Consider the following 22895-nt stretch of genomic DNA (forward strand, 5'->3'; position numbering starts at 1 on the left):
TCTCATTATTAACAGTTTCCTCCTTATGACAAGCCCAGATAGTGAGTCAGTGATGGAACTAAACACTCTGCAAATGCACTGCAGACACAAGAACAGCACAAGGCACTCAGGCACAATGCATTCCACCCCTGACACTCTGATGATATAAGAAAGGTAGACAAAGATGTTCCTCATAACCAGGGCCCACTAGCATTAAGTAATTATCTCAAGGGTCCAGAGAGGGTGAGAGATTGATGTTGGGCCAGATGCCTGGCTAGGAACTCAACCATGAACAGTTATTCATGCTTCTGAACCTTTTCAATACAACCAGACGACAACTATCACAACTTTCTTCCTATTCTTCACCAGTAGAACAAATATTTTCAATACTACTGATGTTTGAAAAACTTCCCATAAAATAAACGAATGTAACTAAAGGGGACTATTAGGTAGCCCTAAAGTTCTTGCTCCCAACTAAAAAACACTATACTGGAGGAAGAAGGAAAATAAATGCAACTACAGGAATCAGTGGATTTGTTCTAGGCCATTTATTCAAAACCTCACAAATTCATACATGTACTTTAAACATGCAGTCTAACTAGCTTAGAAAGAAAGAAAGAAAATCTTGGTATAAATGGCTTTTTAAAAATTTTGAATATTGTTTATGCCAAACTAAAATTTTACATCAATAAAAATGTCACTGGCTAAATAGATACTTTTTACCTCTTTTTTGTTTTTTTGAAAAATAATTTGATAGAATGAGAGGTCATTCCTTACATAACCAAGTTAGAATCACAAGCAAAGACCTGAAAGGGACTCCAAAAGCTTAGCCAATCCCATTATTTTATAAGATCCAGAAATGTGAAGTAACTTGCCCCAGTTAGAAGGTATGAAACTCAGATCTCCCAACTTCCAGACTGAAAATTTTCTCTCCATTATGCCATGTAACCTCCCCAAAATTGAATGCTAGTGAAAAGAATAAAATACTTAAAATATAAATATACTAACCCTATGAAAATATTGAGTACTTTAATTCTGGATTTGTTTATAATAAAGATTTAAGGGGAAAAGAATCAGGCTCTGGGAAAATTTAAAGCAACAATTTTCATTTATTGTGGGTTCATGTTCAGTTTATGCTACTTAAAAGTACAACTTTTCCCAATATTGGCCAAATTATGTTGCAATACCAGGTTCATATATGAATATGCTTTTTATTTTTATTTTTTGGTGGTGCTGGGGATTGAACCCAAGGCCTTTTGAGGCAAGCAGTCTACCAACTGAGATATATCCCCGGCCCTCATGTATGAATATGTAACAAGGATTCCCTACATTATTTATAATTATAATGTATCAATTAAAAAACATAATTGTTCCCATTATAGATTTTTCTGTTTTATGATTCATTCCCATATTGTCACCTTATTGCAAAGATTATTAGTGCTACTCACAGCCCTATAACAGGAGGAGTAGAAAAGGGAAGTTGTAATACATAGGTAACCTAAAAGATTATGCTATCCAATATGGTTAAAAAAATAAACTTCTTTCAGTTTGTCTTGAAACAACCTTCTTGGTCAGAGATATGACCCAAAGCTGTGGCCTGCCATGCTAACCTTCAATGCGGCAGACAATATTCTTTTGTGAGCTCAACACTGGCTATCAAAGGAGTCCTTTGTTTCTGTCCCTCATTTCTACTTTCTTCAGAGCCTTACCTGGGATAGTAGGCCGTGTAGTTCATGAAGAGCTGCGTTCCTGCTGGGTAGTACGCTGTGGAGGGCTGCAGGGCTCGTGGATTCAAAAGCACAGAGGGCTGATAAATGGCAGCTTCTGTGGGAATAACTGCTGCAGGAGCTGGGAATGTGTAGGAAGGAGGAGACAAACCTAAATAAGCAAAGAGAGAGTCTTTGAGACATGTCTGTACTAAAGCCATGGAACCACTGTTGCATCTATACTTTTAACTGAAAAAAGTTCTTCACATCTTCCCAAGCGATTTCCTTTTTTGAGGCTATAGATGTTATCTATCCTTCAGCACAGCATGAAATGAAAAAGGTTATTATGAAAAACGCTCTTCACCACATATTATGCCAAAGCACACACTGTGCCACAGTGAACTAACCTTAAGAGAGTAGATCACCTCTGTGTTCTCCCCAAAGGGAATCCAGAAGGAGGACTTTGAAGCTAATCTATATTAGCTGTTAAAAAAAGAAAGAAAGAAAGAAAGAAAGAGGACAAAACCCAAACAAACAAATAAACCCAACCTGGGAAACATCCCTGAAGAGAGCTGCCTCAAGTTTAACAGAAAATGGGCCTGGGAGCTGAGAAGACAGTGAAGAGGTTCAACACACGTGATAGTGAAGAGGTTCAAGCATTCTTGAACCCTGGGATCAATCCCCAGTGCCATGGGTGCTTAATGGGGGAGGGGATGGGACACAAATTCCTTTATTTTTGGGTTATCCTTCTTCTCACTCAGAAACCCCCTCAAGTTAGAAGAGTAGCTGGCTGCGAGCTTCCACATAATGCGATGAGCACAACTAACCAGACCATCTGCACGGAACACAAGAGAGAACTATGAAGCAGACTGAAGTTGGGGTCCCTGACTTTAAGTTTCATATCTAGAACCCCCAGATTTTGCAAGCAGCAGGGGCCCAAAGAGTAACTTTTTCCCATGAAAATCTCTAAGATGATTTCCAATTGTCTGTTGTTCATATAAGTTTCTATAATTCTATGGAGTAAGACAACCAGTTGAACACGGGTACATACACCAAAGACCAACATATTGATCTCACATTCAACTTGTAGGTGCCTCTTTAATCCTCATCAAAAACTGTATCAAATGTTAGACACCTAACAACTTAAAGAGACCACAGAAAGACCAAGATTGCAAATCAAGGTGCCTATTATAAAAAATTATGTAGTTTGTGCTCATATTCTGTATCAAGCAATGCCTCTGAACAATAAGACAAAACATATGGTATTGGGTCTGTTCTGCCTCAAAACAACAACAAAAAAAGGTAGAAATTTTTGACAACCAGAGGAGAATAGGCTGCTAAGATTTGAACGTTCCTCAATGAAAGCATGGCTATTCTTGTATTTTGAAAAGAGAATCAGGTGTGTATATGCAGATTACATAAATGAAATTGACCTTAAAGTGTTCCTTCTTAACAAAGTAAGTGCCGAATTTTAAGGTATCAGTGAGACTTTTGCAACATTTCTTTACCAAGAAACTCTCTAGTAAAAAATGTTAACTGCATTAGTCTTTAAGATAAAATCGTGCAATTTCTGTAAGTTTTATGGTTGCTTTATAATTAGGCATTCACATAAACTATGTTCTTTCATTCTTAGGGGAAAAAAGGGAGGAAATAATGTGTAAGCTGTAATAAATAGTTTTTCACCAAGACAAGACCAAAGTAAAAGGATATCACAGCAGAATACCCTGAGCTATAAACAGTAGGGGAATTCCCTTTTCTCACTTCTAACAGACTGTCACAGAAGGATGTCATAAAAGCTACAGACATTTTTGGTAATTGATAGAAGTCATACAACTAAGATTACTTTAAGTGATTTTCTTGACTCAAACATAAATTTTCAAAACTTTATATTCATTTAAAGATCAACTCTTCACCAACAGCAAGCAGCAGGTAAACAGAATATTAGCATTTAGGAATTCCAAGGGGAAAAAAAGGATTAAGCCCCACTGAGTGTTCTACAAATAATACTTTATCAAACAGATTAATTGGTATAGATTCCTATTTAATACAAAGTAAAGCGAAACTCCTAAAACTGCTCAAATTTACTGGAATCAAACACATGAATTCAGTTTATTTCTCAGTTATCTTCGAATGGTATTCTAAGCACTATTTTCTTTAAACATACCCAACATGCCTAAGAAGGTATGTCTACTTACAGGTGAAAACTGCATAAAATGACTCAAGTTTTGACATATTCCTTAGCCATTGACTAATAACTTGGTCCCTAGATTTCAGGGCTTATTCCTCTCAAATAGGATTCCAGATGGCTTGCACCCAGTTGCCAATGAGCAAGAGCATGACTTGTTAATTAAGCACTGATCCTGTGATCCAATGGAAACTTTGGCTAATTCATTAACGCATTTATGTGTGTTAGTGTATATATATATATATATATATACACATGGTTTTTAACACTAACTTGCTCATTCCAGATATCCTGGACAATAATAGGAAAGCTCTCCAGGTTATCATTTTTAAAATATATTTGATGCTTAAAGTTAAAAATGCAAAATAAGCATCAAATCACCCTTCTTAAAGTTTAGTGTATTAAAAAAAAACAACAACAAAAGAAAGAAAAAGAAAAAGAAAAGAAAAAGAATCCAGTCATACTTATATTTTACCTTTAAATGCGTATTAAAATATCTACATAGCCAGGTTGCCTCCCAGAGTCAGTGCTTATCTGGAGCACACTAAGCTTCAGAAATCAAGTGCTTATCACTGGAAAAGCAAGAATATAATTTGAAAGGAGGTATTTTGTAGCATCTCTAATTATGGGTGTCCACAACCAAGGTCTTAAATGATTACCAGATACTACTGATTTCAGATGGGAAAGCCTTATGTAACCACCTTGCCTGCCTCAGAAAGAACCAGGGGCACAGAAAGTTATGAAAGCAGCTTAAGCACCTACCAGCATATAGCGTAGAATAGCGCCAAGACCCAAGAAAAACTTACATGGTAACTTACATGGCGGCGGGGATAAGCCATTTCGATTTAAAGTGCCCCCCATTAACACAAAGTTCATCTCCTCAGCTGAACACTGAAAGACTTCAACATATCTGTCCTTCATGGTTTTTTTATGACACTTCTGCGCAGCCATAAATGCTCTGTCTGCAGACTTCATCTGGATAAAGGCGTCTCCTGATGGGCGGCCCTGAGTGTGTGGGGGAAGAATAAAAACAAAAGGAGACTGTCTCCTTCAACAAGGAAGTAAATGGTTGCTTATAAAACATGCAATAGTACAGACATGTGAGCCACAAAATCTGGGTGACAGTGTGCTCCACTCAATCTGACTTGCATTTCATCACCTAATCACCAGGATGCCCACAAAACCTTGAAGAAACGGTTTTGAGAGCTCAGAGCTGAAAGTGATCCTTTTTGGTTTCTGTTAAATTAGTATCAGATTTACAGAGTTTTGAAAGCATCTCCTTGTGACTGCAGTTTCAAAATACAGGATTGGATACTGGATTTTTTTCCCTTCTGAAAAATCCGATTAAATCTCATTTGATTGAGAAAAACTAGTAAGAGAACCAGTATCTATCACAGCTTTATGCATCCTCCTACAGGAAACTGAACAAACCAATGTTTTCTTTTGGCTCTTAGTTTTAGTCCATCAGTGACCTGCTACAATCCTTTCACTTTTCCCTCATCCTTGAAGCTTATAGTAGAATGCGGCTTGTGGGTAAGGAACTAGGAGTTTCAAGGGTAGAGCTGCACCATCAGGCCCTGCCTTTGAACCCTTCTCTTTCCTCTTCGCTTAAGACCCCCACTTTAACCTTGCTCAAACAGGTAGGTTTTCAGAGACATTCCTTATTAGTAATAGCTTGCTAAATTTCCCTATTTAAAACAAACTCATAATTGGGCTGGGGATGTAGGTAAGTGGTAGAGCACTTGTCTAGCATGTAGAGGTCCTAGGTTCAATCCCTAGTACTTCCAAAAAATAAAGGTCGGTAGACAGATTTCTGTTCCACAGATATAGAATCTCTTAGCTTTATTTAGCCCAAACATTTTATGGAGGTTTAAAAAAAAAAAGATACAACCATCTTATAAAACTGCTTTCTTACTTTATAGTTTTCTCTTAATCTCTTAGGGAGTATTTAGTCAAAATTATTACCATGCAAGTTACCATACCAGGGAAATTAGCAACAAACCCAGCCCAAGATGGAAACCTAACATCCTCAAGGCAACTAAGAGACTGTATCATCAAAGCAACATTTTTCTCCAGTGTAGTCACATCAGGTCATGGGGGTCAATGAGAGGAAAATCTGTCTACTGTTGTCAATCAGAGAGGAATGGACCCTAGATAGAAACGGTGACTCAAAAAGAAATAATTCCCTTGTGATGCTGTCTTTTGAGAAATTTTATTTCAAAGTTCTCCTGTGGGTAAAGCATGCTAGATGCTAGGGGATTGTCAGATAAAATATTATATGGCTTAATAGTAATAGCTTAAGAGTTAGTTTTCTATAACAGCACATATTCATTCTAAGTCAGGGCTCAGGATTTTTTGATTCCTTGTATCAAGTAGTATGTACTTTCCAGTGAAAGACAGATTATAGTCATGAAAATCACCAAACCTCCAAGTAAAAAGTAGGGGATTAGTAGTTAGAAAATGATTAATGTCTCCAATACAAACCTATATAAAATCCTTAATGTTTACAGAACATCTAGCTTTCAAATACTAATACAGTTTTCTTTTAATAAAGAGTTGTCAGGTTTAAACTACTTTGCTTGTGAGTATTTAGAACTTTGTCCTGCTTAAGACAGCACAAAACGCTGCCAGTAATATGAATAATTTTATTTAACCAGAAATCAAGTTAAAAACTCAAAAATATTTTACACTCATGTACTGAAAAATACATCCAGATGGCATGCACATGAGTCCTCATCGAGTTTGCACTCTACTGAATATGATTTTATGTCTAACATGTATATGAAGCAAAATATGAAATGATTTCTAAACAGCATATGGACACTGGAACATAGCATGCTTGTTATCTATAGTACATGTTATCTATGATTGCTTTCATCTCAAACTAGCAGTTGCAGAATTCAGTACCTGCAACAGGAAAATGTATACACTGAAAATATATTTAGCTCCCCCCACATTACTGGTAATTGGATGCATTTATGTGATGAAGAAATCAGAGTTGAATAGGAATTATATGAAAAACAGCATTCTTTCTAGAATACATTCCAAAGATTCAGTTAAATCCAGACTCAGTGTAACACTTAAGAATACCTGTGCTCTTTTATTAGAGGAGAGCTTCTGAGAAACAGAAAGATTAAAGAAGATTTCCAATAAGCAACTCTCTTACCTGGTGATTCAATACCATGTGAACCCCATGTGTACGAATATCTGTGGAGAACTCCCCCAGGAAGTCCAAGATGTCCTCTATTGTGGCCACATAGGGAAGACCTCGAAGACGTACACAGTCTCTAACATTTGTCGCGGGCACAAATTGCTGAGGTAGTACTGGAATAATGGGAGGGGTTGGAAGTGGAATGAGGGGGGCCGAGGAGAACCGATTCAGCACCTGTACTCAAAACAAAAGTGATTTAGAGTTTTGTTATTTCCATGCCATCTGTAACCAGCACCAACATCACTAGAAAGCCTATCAGAAACAGAGTCTGGGAGCTGGGAGTGTGGCCCAATGGTAGCATGCATGATTAGAACACTGGGTTCAATCCCCAGTGTGTGCACAAGTACACACACACACATGCAAGAAATAGTCTCAGCTCCATTCTAGACCCAGGGAATTTGAATCTGCATTTTAACAAGATCCTCAGATGATTCATAAGTACATTAAAGTTGGAGAGGCACCAATGAAGAAATGGATTTATGCAATTCAGATGGGAAAGCATGATACCCACTTCTGTCAACTACATAAGACATATACCATACACAACACAACATGCTTATAATTAAGGATATATCCACCTAAACAGATATATCACCACCTACCTTAGGACAAGTGTCCTTAAAGTCTGTTTCTTTTATAAAAATTTGGACATATTGCTAAATATGGACTGTTGTGGCAATTTATTGAATTTCATTTCACTAAGTACAGAGTGTTCCCCTTAATATTATCTTTATACTCCAACAAGCCCAAGAAATAAAAGAGAATGACCTAGTAAAGGAATCACAGGCCAAATAATGACTGTAAATGATATTAAGATATAATATTAAATTATGATATTAAATAAATTAAAATATGATATTTAATAAATTAAAATGATATTTAATGACATTGAAATATGTTACATAAGAGCACAAGACAGAACAGTTAGATAATGAACAACTGAGAAAATCATCTGGTGACCCTAAAGAGTAATTTAGTTTCCATGTAAACTTGAGCTGGTATCAGGAAAGAAGATCTAGAGTATATTTTATATTCTTGGAATCAAGCTATCTTGATATGGATTATGATAGGTTAGATACTTTGAAGAATTGCTCTAAGGCAAAACTCGATTACGAAGTCCTTGTCCATTTTTGTCCTAGAATATGCCCACTACTAATCTAATACTAGGAGGCAGGTCCTCATGCAAATGTCATCTGTGGCATCCTGAGGCTTTCTAGGAAACAAACATGAAAGCCTTGAACATCCATAAATTGAATATTAAAAAGAATCAATGAGCTCCTCCCCAAAAGGTGCACTAATTTTCGCACTCACGCCCATTAAATTGCTGGGTAAGAGGTGATAAAATTAAAGACAAATAGCACAAAGAAATGGCATAAAAAAGAGAAAGGAAGACTTAAAAATTATACAAACAATCCAGACACAGCACAAGCATTAGGACAAAAATTGAAAATAAATGCAGTGGGGCTGTGAATGTGGCTCAGTGGTAGAGTGTTTGCTAGCCATGTAAGAGGCCCTGGGTTTGATGCCTAGCACCACACACATATACACAAAAACTAATGTAGCTATGGATTGTGGTGGTGCCTACCTGTGATCCCAGCTACAAAGGAGGCTGATGCAGAAGGATTGCAAGTTTGAGACAGTCTCAGAAATTTAGTGAGACTCTGTCTCAAAATAAAAATCTTAAAAAGGGCTAGTGGTATATCGCTCAGTGGTAAAGTACCCCTGGGTTAAATTCCTAGAATTGGAAATAACAAAAAAAACCTCTGAATTTTGAAAAATTTTAAAGACAGAAGGTCACCAGTAGGAAATAAAACCAATCAAGTCTTTTGGGAAATATACTTGGCAAGACATTAAAAATCTTAAAAGCTCACAACTTGTATCTAGTTATAAAGAAACGAATCAGAAATTTGTAGAAATTTTTACAAGCATGTTTATGTTTCATAGAAAAAGAAAGCAACCAAAATATATAAGAGGAATTTCTAAATAAAATATGCACCAAAATGAGATATATTAAAGATGAAAATCTTTAAACATGGGAAGTTTTCAAGAGGTGTAGTTTTAAAATACAAAAAAATAAAATACAAAATATTATGTTTTCTGTGTGACAGCAAGAAAACAGTGGCTCTCTTTTGGTTATGGAATGAGGCTATTTCAATAACTGATATTTTCAGTATCCAGAGTAATATTAGGTTGTTTCTGAAGATGGAGAGGTCCCAGCATACTCTTAAAGACCAACCTGCTGCACTTCGGCTGCTGTGCTCCTGAAGAGTTCAATGTATCTTTTACCCAACAAGTCCTTATGCTTCCTCAACGCATTCTGTGCATATTCCTCACAAGCAAAGAGGACAAAAGCATCCCCTGTTGGCCTGCCATCTGGGTAGGTAACAAAGAGGATGCCTTCCTTCCCTCCAGTGATGGGGCAATGCTGTCCAAAGAAGGTCACCACTTCTTCAGCTGTGGCTGTGAAAGGCAGCCCCCGCATGCGGACAATGACTTGATTTTCCTTGGAAAGAAACTGAGCTACCTCATTGGATGTACCTGGGGAAAACAAATTTTAGAAAGCATGGGGAAAAATAGTTGAAATATCAACTTCATCAAATTTAAAGTGGTGTGATTACTGGAAATGTCAAATTCATCACAAAGACTCAACGCTTCTCTGAGTTCATCATAATGATATGCTCAGAATCAGAATTCTCTCCCTCCCCATTTTTTTTTAACTGGGGATTGAGCTCAGGGGCACTTGACCACTGAGCCACATCCCCAGCCCTATTTTGTATTTTATTTAGAGACAGGGTCTCACTGAGTTGCTTAGCTCCTTGCTTTTGCTGAGGCTGGCTCTGAATTCATGATCCTCCTGCCTCAGACTCCAGAGTCACTGGGATTATAGGCGTGCACCACAATGTCTGGCTCCTGATTACTTCTTATTAAGAAAGTTTCAATGGGGCTGAGAATGTGGCTCAAGCGGTAGCGCGCTCGCCTGGCATGCATGCGGCCCGGGTTTGATCCTCAGCACCACATACCAACAAAGATGTTGTATCGCCGAAAATTTAAAAAATAAATATTAAAAAATTCTCTCTCTCTCTCTTTAAAAAAAAATTAAATCTAAGATTTATCCTCAACTTCACTTTATATAAAAAAAAAAGAAAGTTTCAAACATATTTGAGTAAAGAGAATGTATTTGGTACAGCTAGTCAGTGTTCCACTCGGACTAGAGAATCTTGTACAGCAGTGCCCTGTGTTAGCAGTGCCTTGTAACGAATACTCAAATGGACACCCTTCAAATCCATACAACTAGTAATGCTTTCCCTTAATGAGAATTTTTAGGGCTGGGATTGTGGCTCAGCAGTAGAGCGCTCCCCTAGCACGGGCGGGACCCAGGTTCGATCCTCAACACCACATAAAAAATAAAGGCATTGTGTTGTGTCCCATCTACACCTAAAAAAAAAAAAAAATTATATATATATAAGAATTCTTATCATACCATCCACATACAATGAAATCCAGAGCAAAAATATGAATGCTCATTTTGCCAACTCCAATTTGCAATGCTTTACCACAGAAACCCAGGATCTAGGTAAGACCACAGCAATTTTCAAATAAATTTTATCCCCAACCAGTATCAAACAGTGCTTTGAAATTATATCAAACACTGTTGCTGGGAATGTGGCTCAAGCGGTAGCACACTTGCCTGGCATGCGTGCAGCCCGGGTTTGATCCTCAGTACCACATACAAACAAAGATGTTGTGTCCGCTGAAAACTGAACACTAAATATTAAAAAAAAAATTAAAAAAAAATTATATCAAACACTGCCTTGGAACATAAAGCCCTGAATTTTAGGGCTTATCTAAAGAAGTCCAAACCTGGGCACAATGCTGCAACTAGGCAGGCTGAGGCAGAAGGATCTCAAATTCAAGGGCAATGTGGGCAACTTAGCAAGACCCTGTCTCAAAATAGAGAACAGAAAAGGCTGAGAACGTAGCTCAGTGGCAGAGCATTCCCTGAGTTTCATTCCCAGAGCAAGTTCCAGAATAGAATTAGCACAATTTGTTTCTATAACAGGATGCTGTTACTTCAAGTTCTGCAACTGGAAAATATCTACCAGTGCTGCGTTATGCAAAGATACTAATGTTCTCTTTATTTAAGTGAAAGTTCCTGAGTACAAATTGGCACAGGTGTTAAAGGTCTCCTTTTAAAAGGCCCACAATTCTTAGATTCAGCTATTTTACTTTAAGATACTTATCCTAATGAGTGAGAGATTAAAAAAATATTCACTACAACATACTTAAAGTGAATAGTTGGAAATAAGTTCTAGGAGCACTACAAAGATGTTTCAAAATGTTATGGTACATATAATACCATGTAGCAATTAATAAATGAAATCAAGTAACATAGGAAGGTGTTCATAATATATTAAAAGAAAGGAAGTTATAACACAACAATTGAAATTCACAGAGTGGCTTAACAGTGACTTGGGAGGCTGAGACAGAGGATCATAAGTTCAAGGCCAGTTCAGCAACTTAGCAAGACATTGTCTCAATATAAAAAGAAAAAAGGACTGGGATGTAGCTTAGTGGTAAAGCACCTCTGGTTCAATATCCAGCACCAAGTTAAAAAGAAAGAAAGAAATCACAAAACAGATGTATTCATAAGAAAGAAAGAAAAAGGACAAATTGGTTAATATTTTTGTGCAGCTGTTACTTTTAAGTTTTGAAGTTATGAACCACTGAGGAACTTAGCAAGTTCCCAGAGATAAAGAGGTCACAGCAGATAAAGACCACATCTGTTCCCTTCTCTGACTGTATTACTGTAAATGATATGTATTTACAAAAATACCAGGGAATGATCATGTAAGTGGTCAATGATGAATTAAGTAACAGAGAAAAACTAGAAGCAGATATGCAACAAACCTAGGTATTACAGCATGGCTCTTTGAAAACAGGTTTTGGACTCATTTGAGAACAAATACAACTTTATGTAATCCTTTTATCTTTGTATAGTATTATTTTAAATGGCTATTTAACTATTGTAGGTTAGCTCAAGTGTTAAGGTAAGAGTAATTACACATTAAATTCACTGATACTGTTCAAAGTTTCTTCTTTCTACTTACAAAAATCACTTCCCATATATTTCATTGGGAAATGAAAACCATTCATGTCCTATTTATCGATTCTCAGTATAAATGCAAAACTCTAGATTCTTATTAGCCAAAGGCACTTACCACCAGCAATTTTAAGAAAATCTTCACCTGTTGCTTTGTAAACCTAAGAAAAGAGAAGTTAAAATACAGTTTGAATCTCCCATACTATATTTATACTCATTCAAGAAATCAAGGGTCTCAGCTTGAGGACATACCTCAATGTACCGGGTCCCCATGTGATGTTTGTGCCTCTGTAGTGCTAGATCTCTGTGCTCCTCACTTACAAACCTAACCAGAGCTTCTCCATTCCTTCGACCCTGAGCATTCAGACAAAGTGCTGCACCTCCCCTTTGAAAAAATAAAAAATAAAACAAATGGCATGTAGGGAAAAAAAAAAAGCGAGAAAAATAGAATAGGAAACCCAATATCCCTTTGGGATTATTTTGTAAAATAGAGATTAAAGAAAACCAACTTGGCAATATTGAGTCCTTTGAAGAATCTTGCAATATCTTGATCCGAAGACTGCCATGGTAAACCTCGTGCCCTGACTACAGTGTTATCATCAATAAGTTCCATCTTGCTGCTGTGGATGAAGCAAAACTTCAGGTTGCATAATTAATGCTTACAAGTCTGATATCTGTTTCTCCCTGCAAGACAATCTGCCTACACATGAGGTCTTATTTGAGTTCAGACAGACTTTCAATATTGCCTGATATATTTTTCTTATAAACTTAAAAATGTTATGGGTACAGTTGAAAGTATTCTTTAGGGGGGGTTCACTATAGAAAGATGGGATGCCTATGTAGGTCTAGTACAACTAGCTTCTCCAGCAAGCCATCTATGTATCAACTACTTGCCTGCCATAAATTCAAAGTGACCTGAATCAAAACACAGGAAACAAAGTTCTTCTTATACCCTCATGGCCTGGCATCAAACCGTGAAAGATAGACTCAAATTCATTCTTGGATGTAGCCAGTACACGAGGGAGGGTTAAATCCGGTTTGGCAGCAAAATTTAGGATCAACACAGAGCTGCCAATTAACCCACATCAGGAATGTATGTATGTGGTCAGAAGTCTTCCATTAAAATATCTCCCTATCAAACCAGAGAGTCATCACAGGGTGTTTATGGAAACAGTTGGGAATCCCCACACCTTGATGAGTCATTTGCAAATCACCTCTTATACATTTTAACACCTTTTGATGTTCTGTCCTTCTCATGTTCATATTTTCAGTAATCCTAGGACATTCTCCTCATGAGTCACTTTCTCCACAAACTAAATAGGCTTCAAAATCTCTCCATGGACAAAAGTGCCAGAAGTTTCTATTCACATCAGGCACCAATCACATACAATTGACTACAATGAGTCACAAACTCAACCAGGTCCACCTGTGATCACAGAGATATCACCACTGTGTACTCCTCCCGAGTTACTTCCTTTGCTTTAAAGTAGAAGCTGACAGAATATACTTAAAACTAATCTCAGTATAAGTTGCAAACTCTTTTAAAGCCTATTATTTTTTTCTTTGTAAGTTTTCCAAAGAAGATGGACAGATAAAAAGAGCCTACAATAAAAATCAGATAAAAAAACACAAGATGTACTTTAGTCATTGACTGGAAGTAGTCAATATTTCATTAAATTGTAATCCCACGGGCTAGGGCTATAGCTCAGTGGCAGAGCGCCTGCCTAGCACATGTGAGGCACTGGGTTCAATCCTTAGCACCACATAAAAAGATAAACAAAAGTTCTGAAACATTTACAAGTAAATAAATAAAAATTGACTCTCAACATCCAGTAGTAAATGACCAAATAATACAAAATGATAGCCAAAAAGTTAAGTAAATTTACTAAGATATATAAAGGGAGTTAAATATTATAATATGAAGAAGATCAAGTAAAATATTTCAAATGAATGGTATTCACCTACTTACCAAGTGCCACTTTCAAATTTGTAGTTTACTCTCTCTGGATCTGAAAACCTGTGATCTGAAAATGACAACATACAACTCATTATTTTAGCTATCAGAAACAAAACTGTGGGAAGAAATTGAAAATCAGAGTTGAGGGAAAGATGTTGGGACCAAATCCTAGGAATTATAACAGTTAATACTTACTATAAGGCTCTGAAATCATTGCTAAAATTATATTCCCCATATCTTCAACTTGAGAGGCTCCATAACGGGAGACTGAACTATTCTTCTCAAAGTTTAAACCTGGGAGATTAAGTTAAGGAAACATTTTTGGAGAGGTAAAATGATGTTGCTACCAAATCAAAGTTAAACTCAATAGTCAAAAGGCCAGGTAAAATTCTTTAAAAATCTCAGAATGGCTTCTTCCCATCATTTGGGACTTCAACCATACTTCTGAAACTCTTGAATTGTCTTCTTGGATGAAAGTCAAAAACGTGTCCTACGGTATCACCAGTAATAAAAGTTGTTTATTTAGGTAACAGAAAATAGATAAATGCCTTACTCCTATAGTTTGAGTTTCAAATGATAAAGTGTATAGTACACTAAGTTAATTAGAATCTTTTATTCTACCTATCTCAATGGCACATACAAGGTGGTGACCATGCTGACTTTATGACATAGTTATGTCAATAAAGGCCATGAGATATTAAATGATCTCAGCATAATGTTTGAGATGGTCACTTCAGACTACCAATGACACTATGATACCATTTTTACTCATACTTGTCTTCTAAAATATTTTTAGAGCCCTCTGGGGCATCCCATCTTTGACAGTAGCAGATGCTAGTACCTGGAGAGTAAATTTCAGAAGCAATTTAAGCACTCAGAGCCAACAATAACCAAAATGGTTCTTGTGTGTGTGTGTGTGTGTGTGTGTGTGTGTGTGTGTGTGTGTGTGTGTGTGTGTGTGTAGAGAGAGAGAGAGAGAGAAACAAAAATATTTTATTTCCAACAATAAAAAAAAAAGAAAAAAAAGAAAATAAAATGCTTGGGACCAGAAAAAAAAAAAAAAGAAAGAAATGAGAACTTCTGAAACATCAATCTTCAGACTACCAACTTGTATTGTACAATTTGATAACAATAATTTGATTATATTGTAAAAAAATTGATTATAAATAATTGTGCCTGAAATAATTTTCATAACTTGCAACGTATGTCTGTTAGAGATGCTTTTTCCCAGCTCCTGTCAATAGCTTTACAATCTTTTTTCAGATTAAAATAAATAAACACTGACAAAAAGAAAATATTTTATTTGCTCATTTCTTGCATTTGAAGTACTCTTCAATGACATCCTTGGTCTAAGACTCCTTGCCGTAGTCTTCAACCACTACACAACTATACCCAACCACTTTATGGGGTTTGCTCTCTCAAGTCAATTTTACAGAGCCCTACCCATTCTCCTAGTTTCTTGTCATTCACCTTAATCAAGTTGATTTGGTGCTCAGCATAAAGGGCCCTCCACCAATCTGACACAGAGGCTCATTAAAGTTGAATGCAAGCACACAAAGATGGGCTTGGCGCTTGTCTAAGGTTTTGATGGCTTTGCAAATTCCACCTTTGAGACCAACACAGTTGAGGATGGACTTCAGCACCTCTTGTAAAGCAGTATTAATGTCCCTTACACTTCCAGCAACTATTCTTTCCTGAGCCATGGCAGTGGATCACAGATGAAGCCCAATCTTGAACACACCGGAGCCTCTGCACTACTCAGCAACGGCAGGAAAAATGTCTTTCTCTTTTGAAACAGAGTCTGGCTATATTGCCCAGGCTTGTGGTCTCCAACTCCTAAGCTCGAGAGATCCTCAGCCTCTTGAGTGCTGGGAATACAGGAGCACACCACTGTACCTAGCTTCAATATGGATTTTGACAATGTCTGTAGATTCTAAAACCAGCATGTACCTCCATCAAAATAGTTACCTTACAAAACTAACAATCATTGCAATGTCTCTTTCTTTGCTCCTTTTTTCTTTTCTGTATGTGTGGGTTGTGCTGGGGACTAAACCTTGAGCCTCCAGCATGTTCAGAGCAAGTGCTCTACCACTTGCTAAGTTATCCACTTAGCTTCAAACTTGTGATCCTCCTGCCTCAGCCTCTGAGTAGCTGAGATTACAGGCATGCACTGCCATAATGGCTGGAATTTTTTACTTCTTTTAAGTTCCAATACTATAGTCACACTTTGTCTAAACTTGAATTTTGTAGTGTAATATAAAGCACAAAGATAACACTATGGGGCTGCATCTTTTCTTCAGCGTTCAAAATAAAAACAGCTGGGAATATGGCTCAGTGGTAGCAGGCACAAGGTCCTGGATTGAATTCCCAGCAGCACAAAAAGTAAAAGGAAAAAAGAAAACAAACAGGGGCTGGGGATGTGGCTCAAACGGTAGCACGCTCGCCTGGCATGCGTGCGACCCAGGTTCGATCCTCGGCATCACATACAAACAAAGATGTTGTGTCCGCCGAGAACTAAAATAAATATTAAAATTTAAAAAAAAAACAAACAAACACACACCTGAATGGTGGTTACTAGAACATTTGCCTTATTTTATACCGTTTTCTAACTAGTATTTTAAAATAAGCTTATAAAAATGAAGACCAATGTGAAGAAAGTGTCCTCATGTACTATTTGGTGCAAATTTAGAGGATAGTTATCAATTCAGAGAGCTCTCACCCAGAATTCCTAAGAAGTACAGCAGGTAATCTGCAGAGTTAATTCAGTGAGCCATATCCTTTTCCATTCATAATTTTAAACCACTTTCCATTTCAACCCAGCTTCCTCCTTCCTTTCCAGTAAAGAGACATTGCTTCCCAACAAAGGTAGGCAAACTCATTTTTGTGTTGTCCCTCAGCTGGCCCCATCTCTCTGCAGTTAAATATACCATATGCCAAAAAGCAGCCATATGTTCCTGGCAAATTACTTAACCCCACTAAACTTTATCTCGAAAGCCAAAGCTGTGATAATCTTTACCTCCCTGAGCTCTTTGTGAAGATGAAATGAGATAAAACAAGCCCACAACACAAGGTATTTAATAATAAAAGATACCCTCTCCCTTCTTCCTGGAACCCACAGTGACTACCTTTTTTTTTTTTTTTTTTTTGGAAGCATGATTGAACTCAGGGGCACTTAACCACAGAGCCACATTCCCAGCCCTTTTAATGTTTTATTTTGAGATAGGGTCTAAGTTGTTTAGAGCCTTGCTAAGTTGCTGAGACTGGCTTTGAACTTTTGATCCTCCTGCATCAACCATAGGAGTCACTGGGATTATAGTCATGTAACACCTTGCCCAGCCACAGTGACTACTTTTATAATTCAAGATCAGACATTCATGACTGAAAACTCTGAACTCACCATATGGCTATTCGTATATCTCACAGGGTAAGAATCAAGCTAAAATGATAGATCATGTCTGCATCCCACCCCCCTTGCCCTTGACATCAACTAGTGACAAAATAGATATACTGCCCACTTACAGATTTGAAACTATCTTTTCAGGAGATGTTCAAGCAACAGACCAAAGACCACTGATTGTAATCATTGATTATGTGAAGAGGATATCAAAAAATTTTTACTAATCCAGTGCCATTTTCTTTTTTTTTTTTCAACTTCATTTTTTTTTTTTTTAAAGAGAGAGTGAGAGAGGGAGAGAGAATTTTTAATATTTATCTTTTAGTTCTCGGCGGACACAACATGTTTTGTTGGTATGTGGTGCTGAGGATCGAACCCGGGCCGCACGCATGCCAGGCGAGCGCGCTACCGCTTGAGCCACATCCCCAGCCCCTCCAGTGCCATTTTCAAAGATTGTGATAAGGCAGAAAAACTAGAGCTAAAGGATAAAGATACTTTGGGAGAAGAGCTGGGAATGTGGCTCAGTTGGTAGAGTGCTTTCCTCACATGCACAAGGCCATGGGTTCAATCCCCAGCACCAAAAAAAAAAAAAAGATACTTTGGGAGACAGCTGTCCTAAATTTTTTCTGGGGAGATAAGACAATAAGAATCCTTCCAGAACTTTTTAAGAAAGACTAGTCAAGACTATCATTATCATATGGAGTCTGGTACCAAAGAGCAGTCTGGAACCCTATAGTTCTAATGTTTCAATCAGGCCTATGATGGAGCAAAAACTTACCCAAGAAATGGATATAACCCTGTCATGCAAGCCATGTTTCTCTTAGCACTTATTCTGCATTCTTTGTTGGAAGAAGAGATTTATCGTGTACTGTAGGATTTTTAGCAGCACGTTGGCTTCTACTCCTATATTTGAGTTATGACAACTAAAAGTGTCTCCAGTTGCTGGGCGGGGGGAAATCACACCAGGGTGAGAACCACTAGTGTAAACTAACAGTTTTCAATAGTTCCAGTTTTACCCCACATCATCAATGGACCTGACAATGTAAGAGACAATCATTAGACAGTGATTTTAGGAAAACTGGCCCAGGAAACATTGCCTAAAGCCCAGGCTGATACTATGTCAAAATGGGGAGATCAGGGGCTGGTATTGTGATTCAGTGGTAGAGTGCTTGCCTAGAACGTCTGAGGCACTGGGTTCGATCCTCAGCGCCATACTAAAAAATAAATAAATAAACAAACAAACAAAAAAGGTTATTTTAAAAAAATGGGGAGATCAGCTGCACCCTGGGGAACCTAGAAGAAAAGCACCCACTGATAGCAGAGACCATCCTCGGTCCTCAGCATGGTTTTGTGCAATTAAAAACAAAGAACGCAAGGTCACTGTACTGTCATGTGTAACTAATTAAAACAAATAAAAAATAGTACAAAAAAAAAAAAAGAACGGAGTTCATATTTTTAAAGGATAACAGAAAGAATATTTGCAGAGGCCATATGCAGTCCACCAATCCCAAAATGTTATCTCTGGCCCTTCAAAGAAAGAGCTTAATGACCTCTGAGCTACAGGAATGCAGGTTGCCAAAAGATGGCTAATACAGAGACCACCACAGGAATGTTTATCACATCATGACTTTATCCCCCAGAACAGAACACTGGGGCTAGATTTAGAGAAATAGGAATGCAAAGATATTCCATTCAAATTACTCTTTAATCTCTTCCGTAAAAGAGAGGTACCTAACCTCTGCTCAAGAGACTCCCCCCATAAAGCACTTTTATCCTTTTAATCCTCCAACCAAATCAGACCATGAGTAACTGCCATATAGCACCAAAGCTATTACTACTAACTACTCTAGGCCACAACCACCAATTGAAGAGTCCATTGGATGCTTCCCCTGTAATAAATCACTCTCCTCTCCATTATATTATACATCTCCTGAATATGGGGCCCTGCCTTCCTCTGATTTCTAACTACTCTACAGCTCCTAGGAATGTACTACCATAAATGATGGCATTTATTAAATACCATTTTGTTTGGACCACCTAGGTCTTCTGATTTTCACAATAATCCTACCAAGTAGGTTACAGTAAAACCAAGAAGATGAAGAAACAAAGATTTAGAGATGTTCCACAACTCGGTCACCCAGCTAGCAGGCAATGGAACTGAAACTATAACACAGCCCAGGTTTGACTGTGTACATAATTCCCTGCACCAAGCAAAGAAGCTCTGCTTAACTTGTTTTGAGCCACACTTTGTAAAGATCTTTTTAAATGTATAGGTAAAGGCCAACTGAAGGAGATAGAGATCAAAAGCAAAAACGTAAAGTCTCCTCTCTCCTCTCTGTTCAAATAGATCTGTAGCTGAAGAATCTTTTCACTGAATTCTCCTTTTTAATTAAGAATATATTGTTGACACTTGACTAATAGGGTTCTATGTAACATGCACCAACATGTTTCCCGTTGAGCCAGCACACACAGAGAAGATCGGCTGCTAACGACTATTAAAAGTCATCCAACCTGCTGCATATCCAAACCACCTCCTTACACACACACACACACACACACACACACACACACACACACACACTCTCTCTCTCTCAGGAAGTTCAGTCGATACTTACAAGAATTGAACACAAAAAAATAAATGGTAAGGGAGTATTCTTTTTAAGAATGTTTTTTATTACCAATTCTTTCTCCCTATCAATTTATAGTTATATATTGAATTACTTGCTGCACGTCTGATCTTGAGGGAAGAAAAGATGAGTCTGTGCCTCCTGATTTATGGCTCCTCATGCAACTTACTCATTCTGCCCTTGAGGCAGCTACAACAGCACAAACAGGCTCAGCCAGCTTTACAAAGGAGAACTGCCACAAGGGAATGAGGAAGGGTACAGCCAGGGAGGGTGGGAACAAAACTAACATTTCAGCTACAATTGACTTAAGTGCTACATTTATCTAGGTTAGGGAAGTCAGGGACTCAAATGATATCTGAACAGGAGGAATGTTTTCCTTCACCCTTGGTGAAATTGACAGAGAATTTAACTCAACATTTAACATTAGCTGATGGTATAATTCAGAGAAAGAAGCTGAACAGAGTTCATTAATACTAGCTTATCTACTCAAAAGAAAAGTTATTTCCAGACTACCTGAAAATGGACACATTTGCTTTTGAAACACCCAGTTTTCATTTGTAAATGACATCTTTTTTAAACTAAGTTTTTGGTCTGTAACTAAGAACCACACACATAAAATATTAGTTCTGGAACAAATAATGGTAAGCACATATTTACATACTAACTTGAAATTCTATCTCAAAGCAAAATTTTCCTTGCCACAGGCCCCTCAAAAGACAAGTTTTTAACATTCCTTCTTTACTTTCTTCTGTCCTTCCTTTCTTTCTTTCTCTTTGTCGCTGCACTAGGAATTGAACCCATGGCAAGCTCTCTACCATTGAGCCACCTCCCCAGCCCTGTTTTCCTTTTTGTTTATAGTATAACACAATTACCTATGTTGCCAGTTATATTTAAAAACCTACTGCAATTAACAAAGGAGCAGCAAACCAATAAACACAGCAAGAGAAAAATCAAGCAAAAATCCAAGAACTGAATTTCCTACAAGCATATGAAAGAAAATAAAGGGAAGAAGAAAATGATATCTATCCTGAAATAAATTGTATAAGTTAAAAAACAGGTTCAAGGACTGGGGCTGTAGCTCAGGGGTAGAGTGCTTGCCTCACATGTGGAAGGCACTGGGTTTGATCCTCAGCACCACATAAAAATAAAGAAATAAAGATGTTGTGTCCATCTACAACTAAAAAGATATTTTTTAAATAAAAAATAAAAAAATAAACAGGTTCAATATACAATCTACTCCCCATGCCTCTTTTTGGTGCTGGGGATTGAACCCAGAGCCTCATGCATGCTAAGTTCCTGCTCTACCAATGAGCTACAGGCCCAATCAGTTTTACATTAAAGTGAGCTCGGAAAGAAACAAATCACAAATGCCACTGAAGAAGCTCAGGGGTGCAGGTCAGTGCTAGAGTCTTGCCTAGCACGCACATGGTCCTGGGTTCAATCCTCAGCATAACAGAATTTTTCACACATAACAGAAGCCCCTGAAAAGCAAACAAGGAGCCACAGTAACAAAATTTGATATAGCAGCAATAAAATGCTGGGAAGAAACTCTACAACCTTACTTTTAATTTCATTTCTCAGAAACTTATTTGGAGGAAAAATAATAAGATCCCTACTAACAAATGCTACTTCCAGTAGACATCATAATGAAAAACCACATGAAAGAATCTCAAACCTACCCAACAGACCAAGTACACCCCAGAAGATATAAGATGAAGATAAAAGTTAATGGAATGGAGACAAAAAAAAAAAATTTAGAAGACATTTACATAGGATAAACCAATTAGAAAAAGGAGACTTCATGATGACAAAATGAATCTTCTAAAGCTTATTTAAAAACAACAACAAAAAAAAAACATTGGGTTAAAATCATGGCTCCAGTGGTAGAGCATTTACCTGGCATGTGTGAGGCCCTGGGTTCGATCCTCAGTACCACATATAAATAAATACAAGATCCACTGATAACTAAAAAGTATTTTTTAAAAATGCTGTCATGCATATCTAAAAAGAACAAATTAAAAAAAATTTTTTAAATGCTGTAGTAGCAATTCAACTTAAAAAACAATATTATGGGCTGGGGATATAGCTCAACTGGTAGAGTGCTTGCCTCACATGCATAAGGCCCTAGGTTCAATCCCCAGCACCATAAAACAAACAAACAAAAACCATGTTATACTAGAATCACCAAACTCACATTTTAAAAGTAAAAAATATTATTTTATAATTAAACATACAGTATTTCTATAGCCAATATATCACAGACCACAAGCCAACGCATTTGCTGGTTTGGCTCAGATCATGCTGATGTGATGCCAAAGATAATTCTTTTTTCCCTCTAGCTAACAAGGTCAATTACCAGCACAGCTTAACTGTACACTTGGGGACATTTTAAATCTCTTTCATATGAAGAGAAGGACAAAGAAAATTCAGTGCTTCCCTTTAGCTTTTAAACAGGGCAATGAAGGTGTATACAACTACAATGGCGCAGTTCAATTAATCAGAACAAATAAGTATCCAAGTGTAGAATGAGCCACATTCACACAATATTTTACAAATGAAAAAGCCAAACTAACCTTGAAGTTTCCTGTACTAACATGTAGCTGATGCTTTGAAAGTTCTATATCCATTCTCACCTGAGGTTAAAAAATAAGTGCCGAATAAGTTAAAATAAGGTTTTAAATACATAAGGAAGTACTTTTCAAAAACCCCAGATATTTTCATCTGAGACACCCAGC

At 37.3% G+C, this 22895-nt stretch overlaps 1 protein-coding gene and 1 pseudogene across 7 annotated transcripts in view; both read right to left on the bottom strand.

The window, feature by feature from the left end:
• The window catches only part of Esrp1 (epithelial splicing regulatory protein 1), a 57842-nt gene that overhangs the window by 23222 nt on the left and 11725 nt on the right, over positions 1-22895 (bottom strand). For 4 of the 7 annotated variants that reach the window (XM_078016905.1, XM_078016906.1, XM_078016904.1 and 1 more), the window contains exons 5-13: positions 14335-14433; positions 14152-14206; positions 12692-12802; positions 12435-12567; positions 12301-12343; positions 9318-9619; positions 7037-7255; positions 4677-4911; positions 1689-1857 (exon numbers count right to left, since the gene is read on the bottom strand). In XM_078016905.1, the coding sequence (XP_077873031.1) occupies positions 1689-1857; positions 4677-4911; positions 7037-7255; positions 9318-9619; positions 12301-12343; positions 12435-12567; positions 12692-12802; positions 14152-14206; positions 14335-14433 (1366 nt within the window). The remainder of the gene's footprint in view (positions 1-1688; positions 1858-4676; positions 4912-7036; positions 7256-9317; positions 9620-12300; positions 12344-12434; positions 12568-12691; positions 12803-14151; positions 14207-14334; positions 14434-22895) is intronic. The other 3 variants (XM_078016903.1, XM_013360101.4, XM_005328660.4) reach the window with 3 other exon arrangements.
• LOC101962005 (small ribosomal subunit protein eS12 pseudogene) lies at positions 15447-15842 on the bottom strand (annotated as a pseudogene).

Source organism: Ictidomys tridecemlineatus, chromosome 7 (genome assembly GCF_052094955.1).
Source record: "Ictidomys tridecemlineatus isolate mIctTri1 chromosome 7, mIctTri1.hap1, whole genome shotgun sequence".
NCBI classification, from domain to species: domain Eukaryota; kingdom Metazoa; phylum Chordata; class Mammalia; order Rodentia; family Sciuridae; genus Ictidomys; species Ictidomys tridecemlineatus.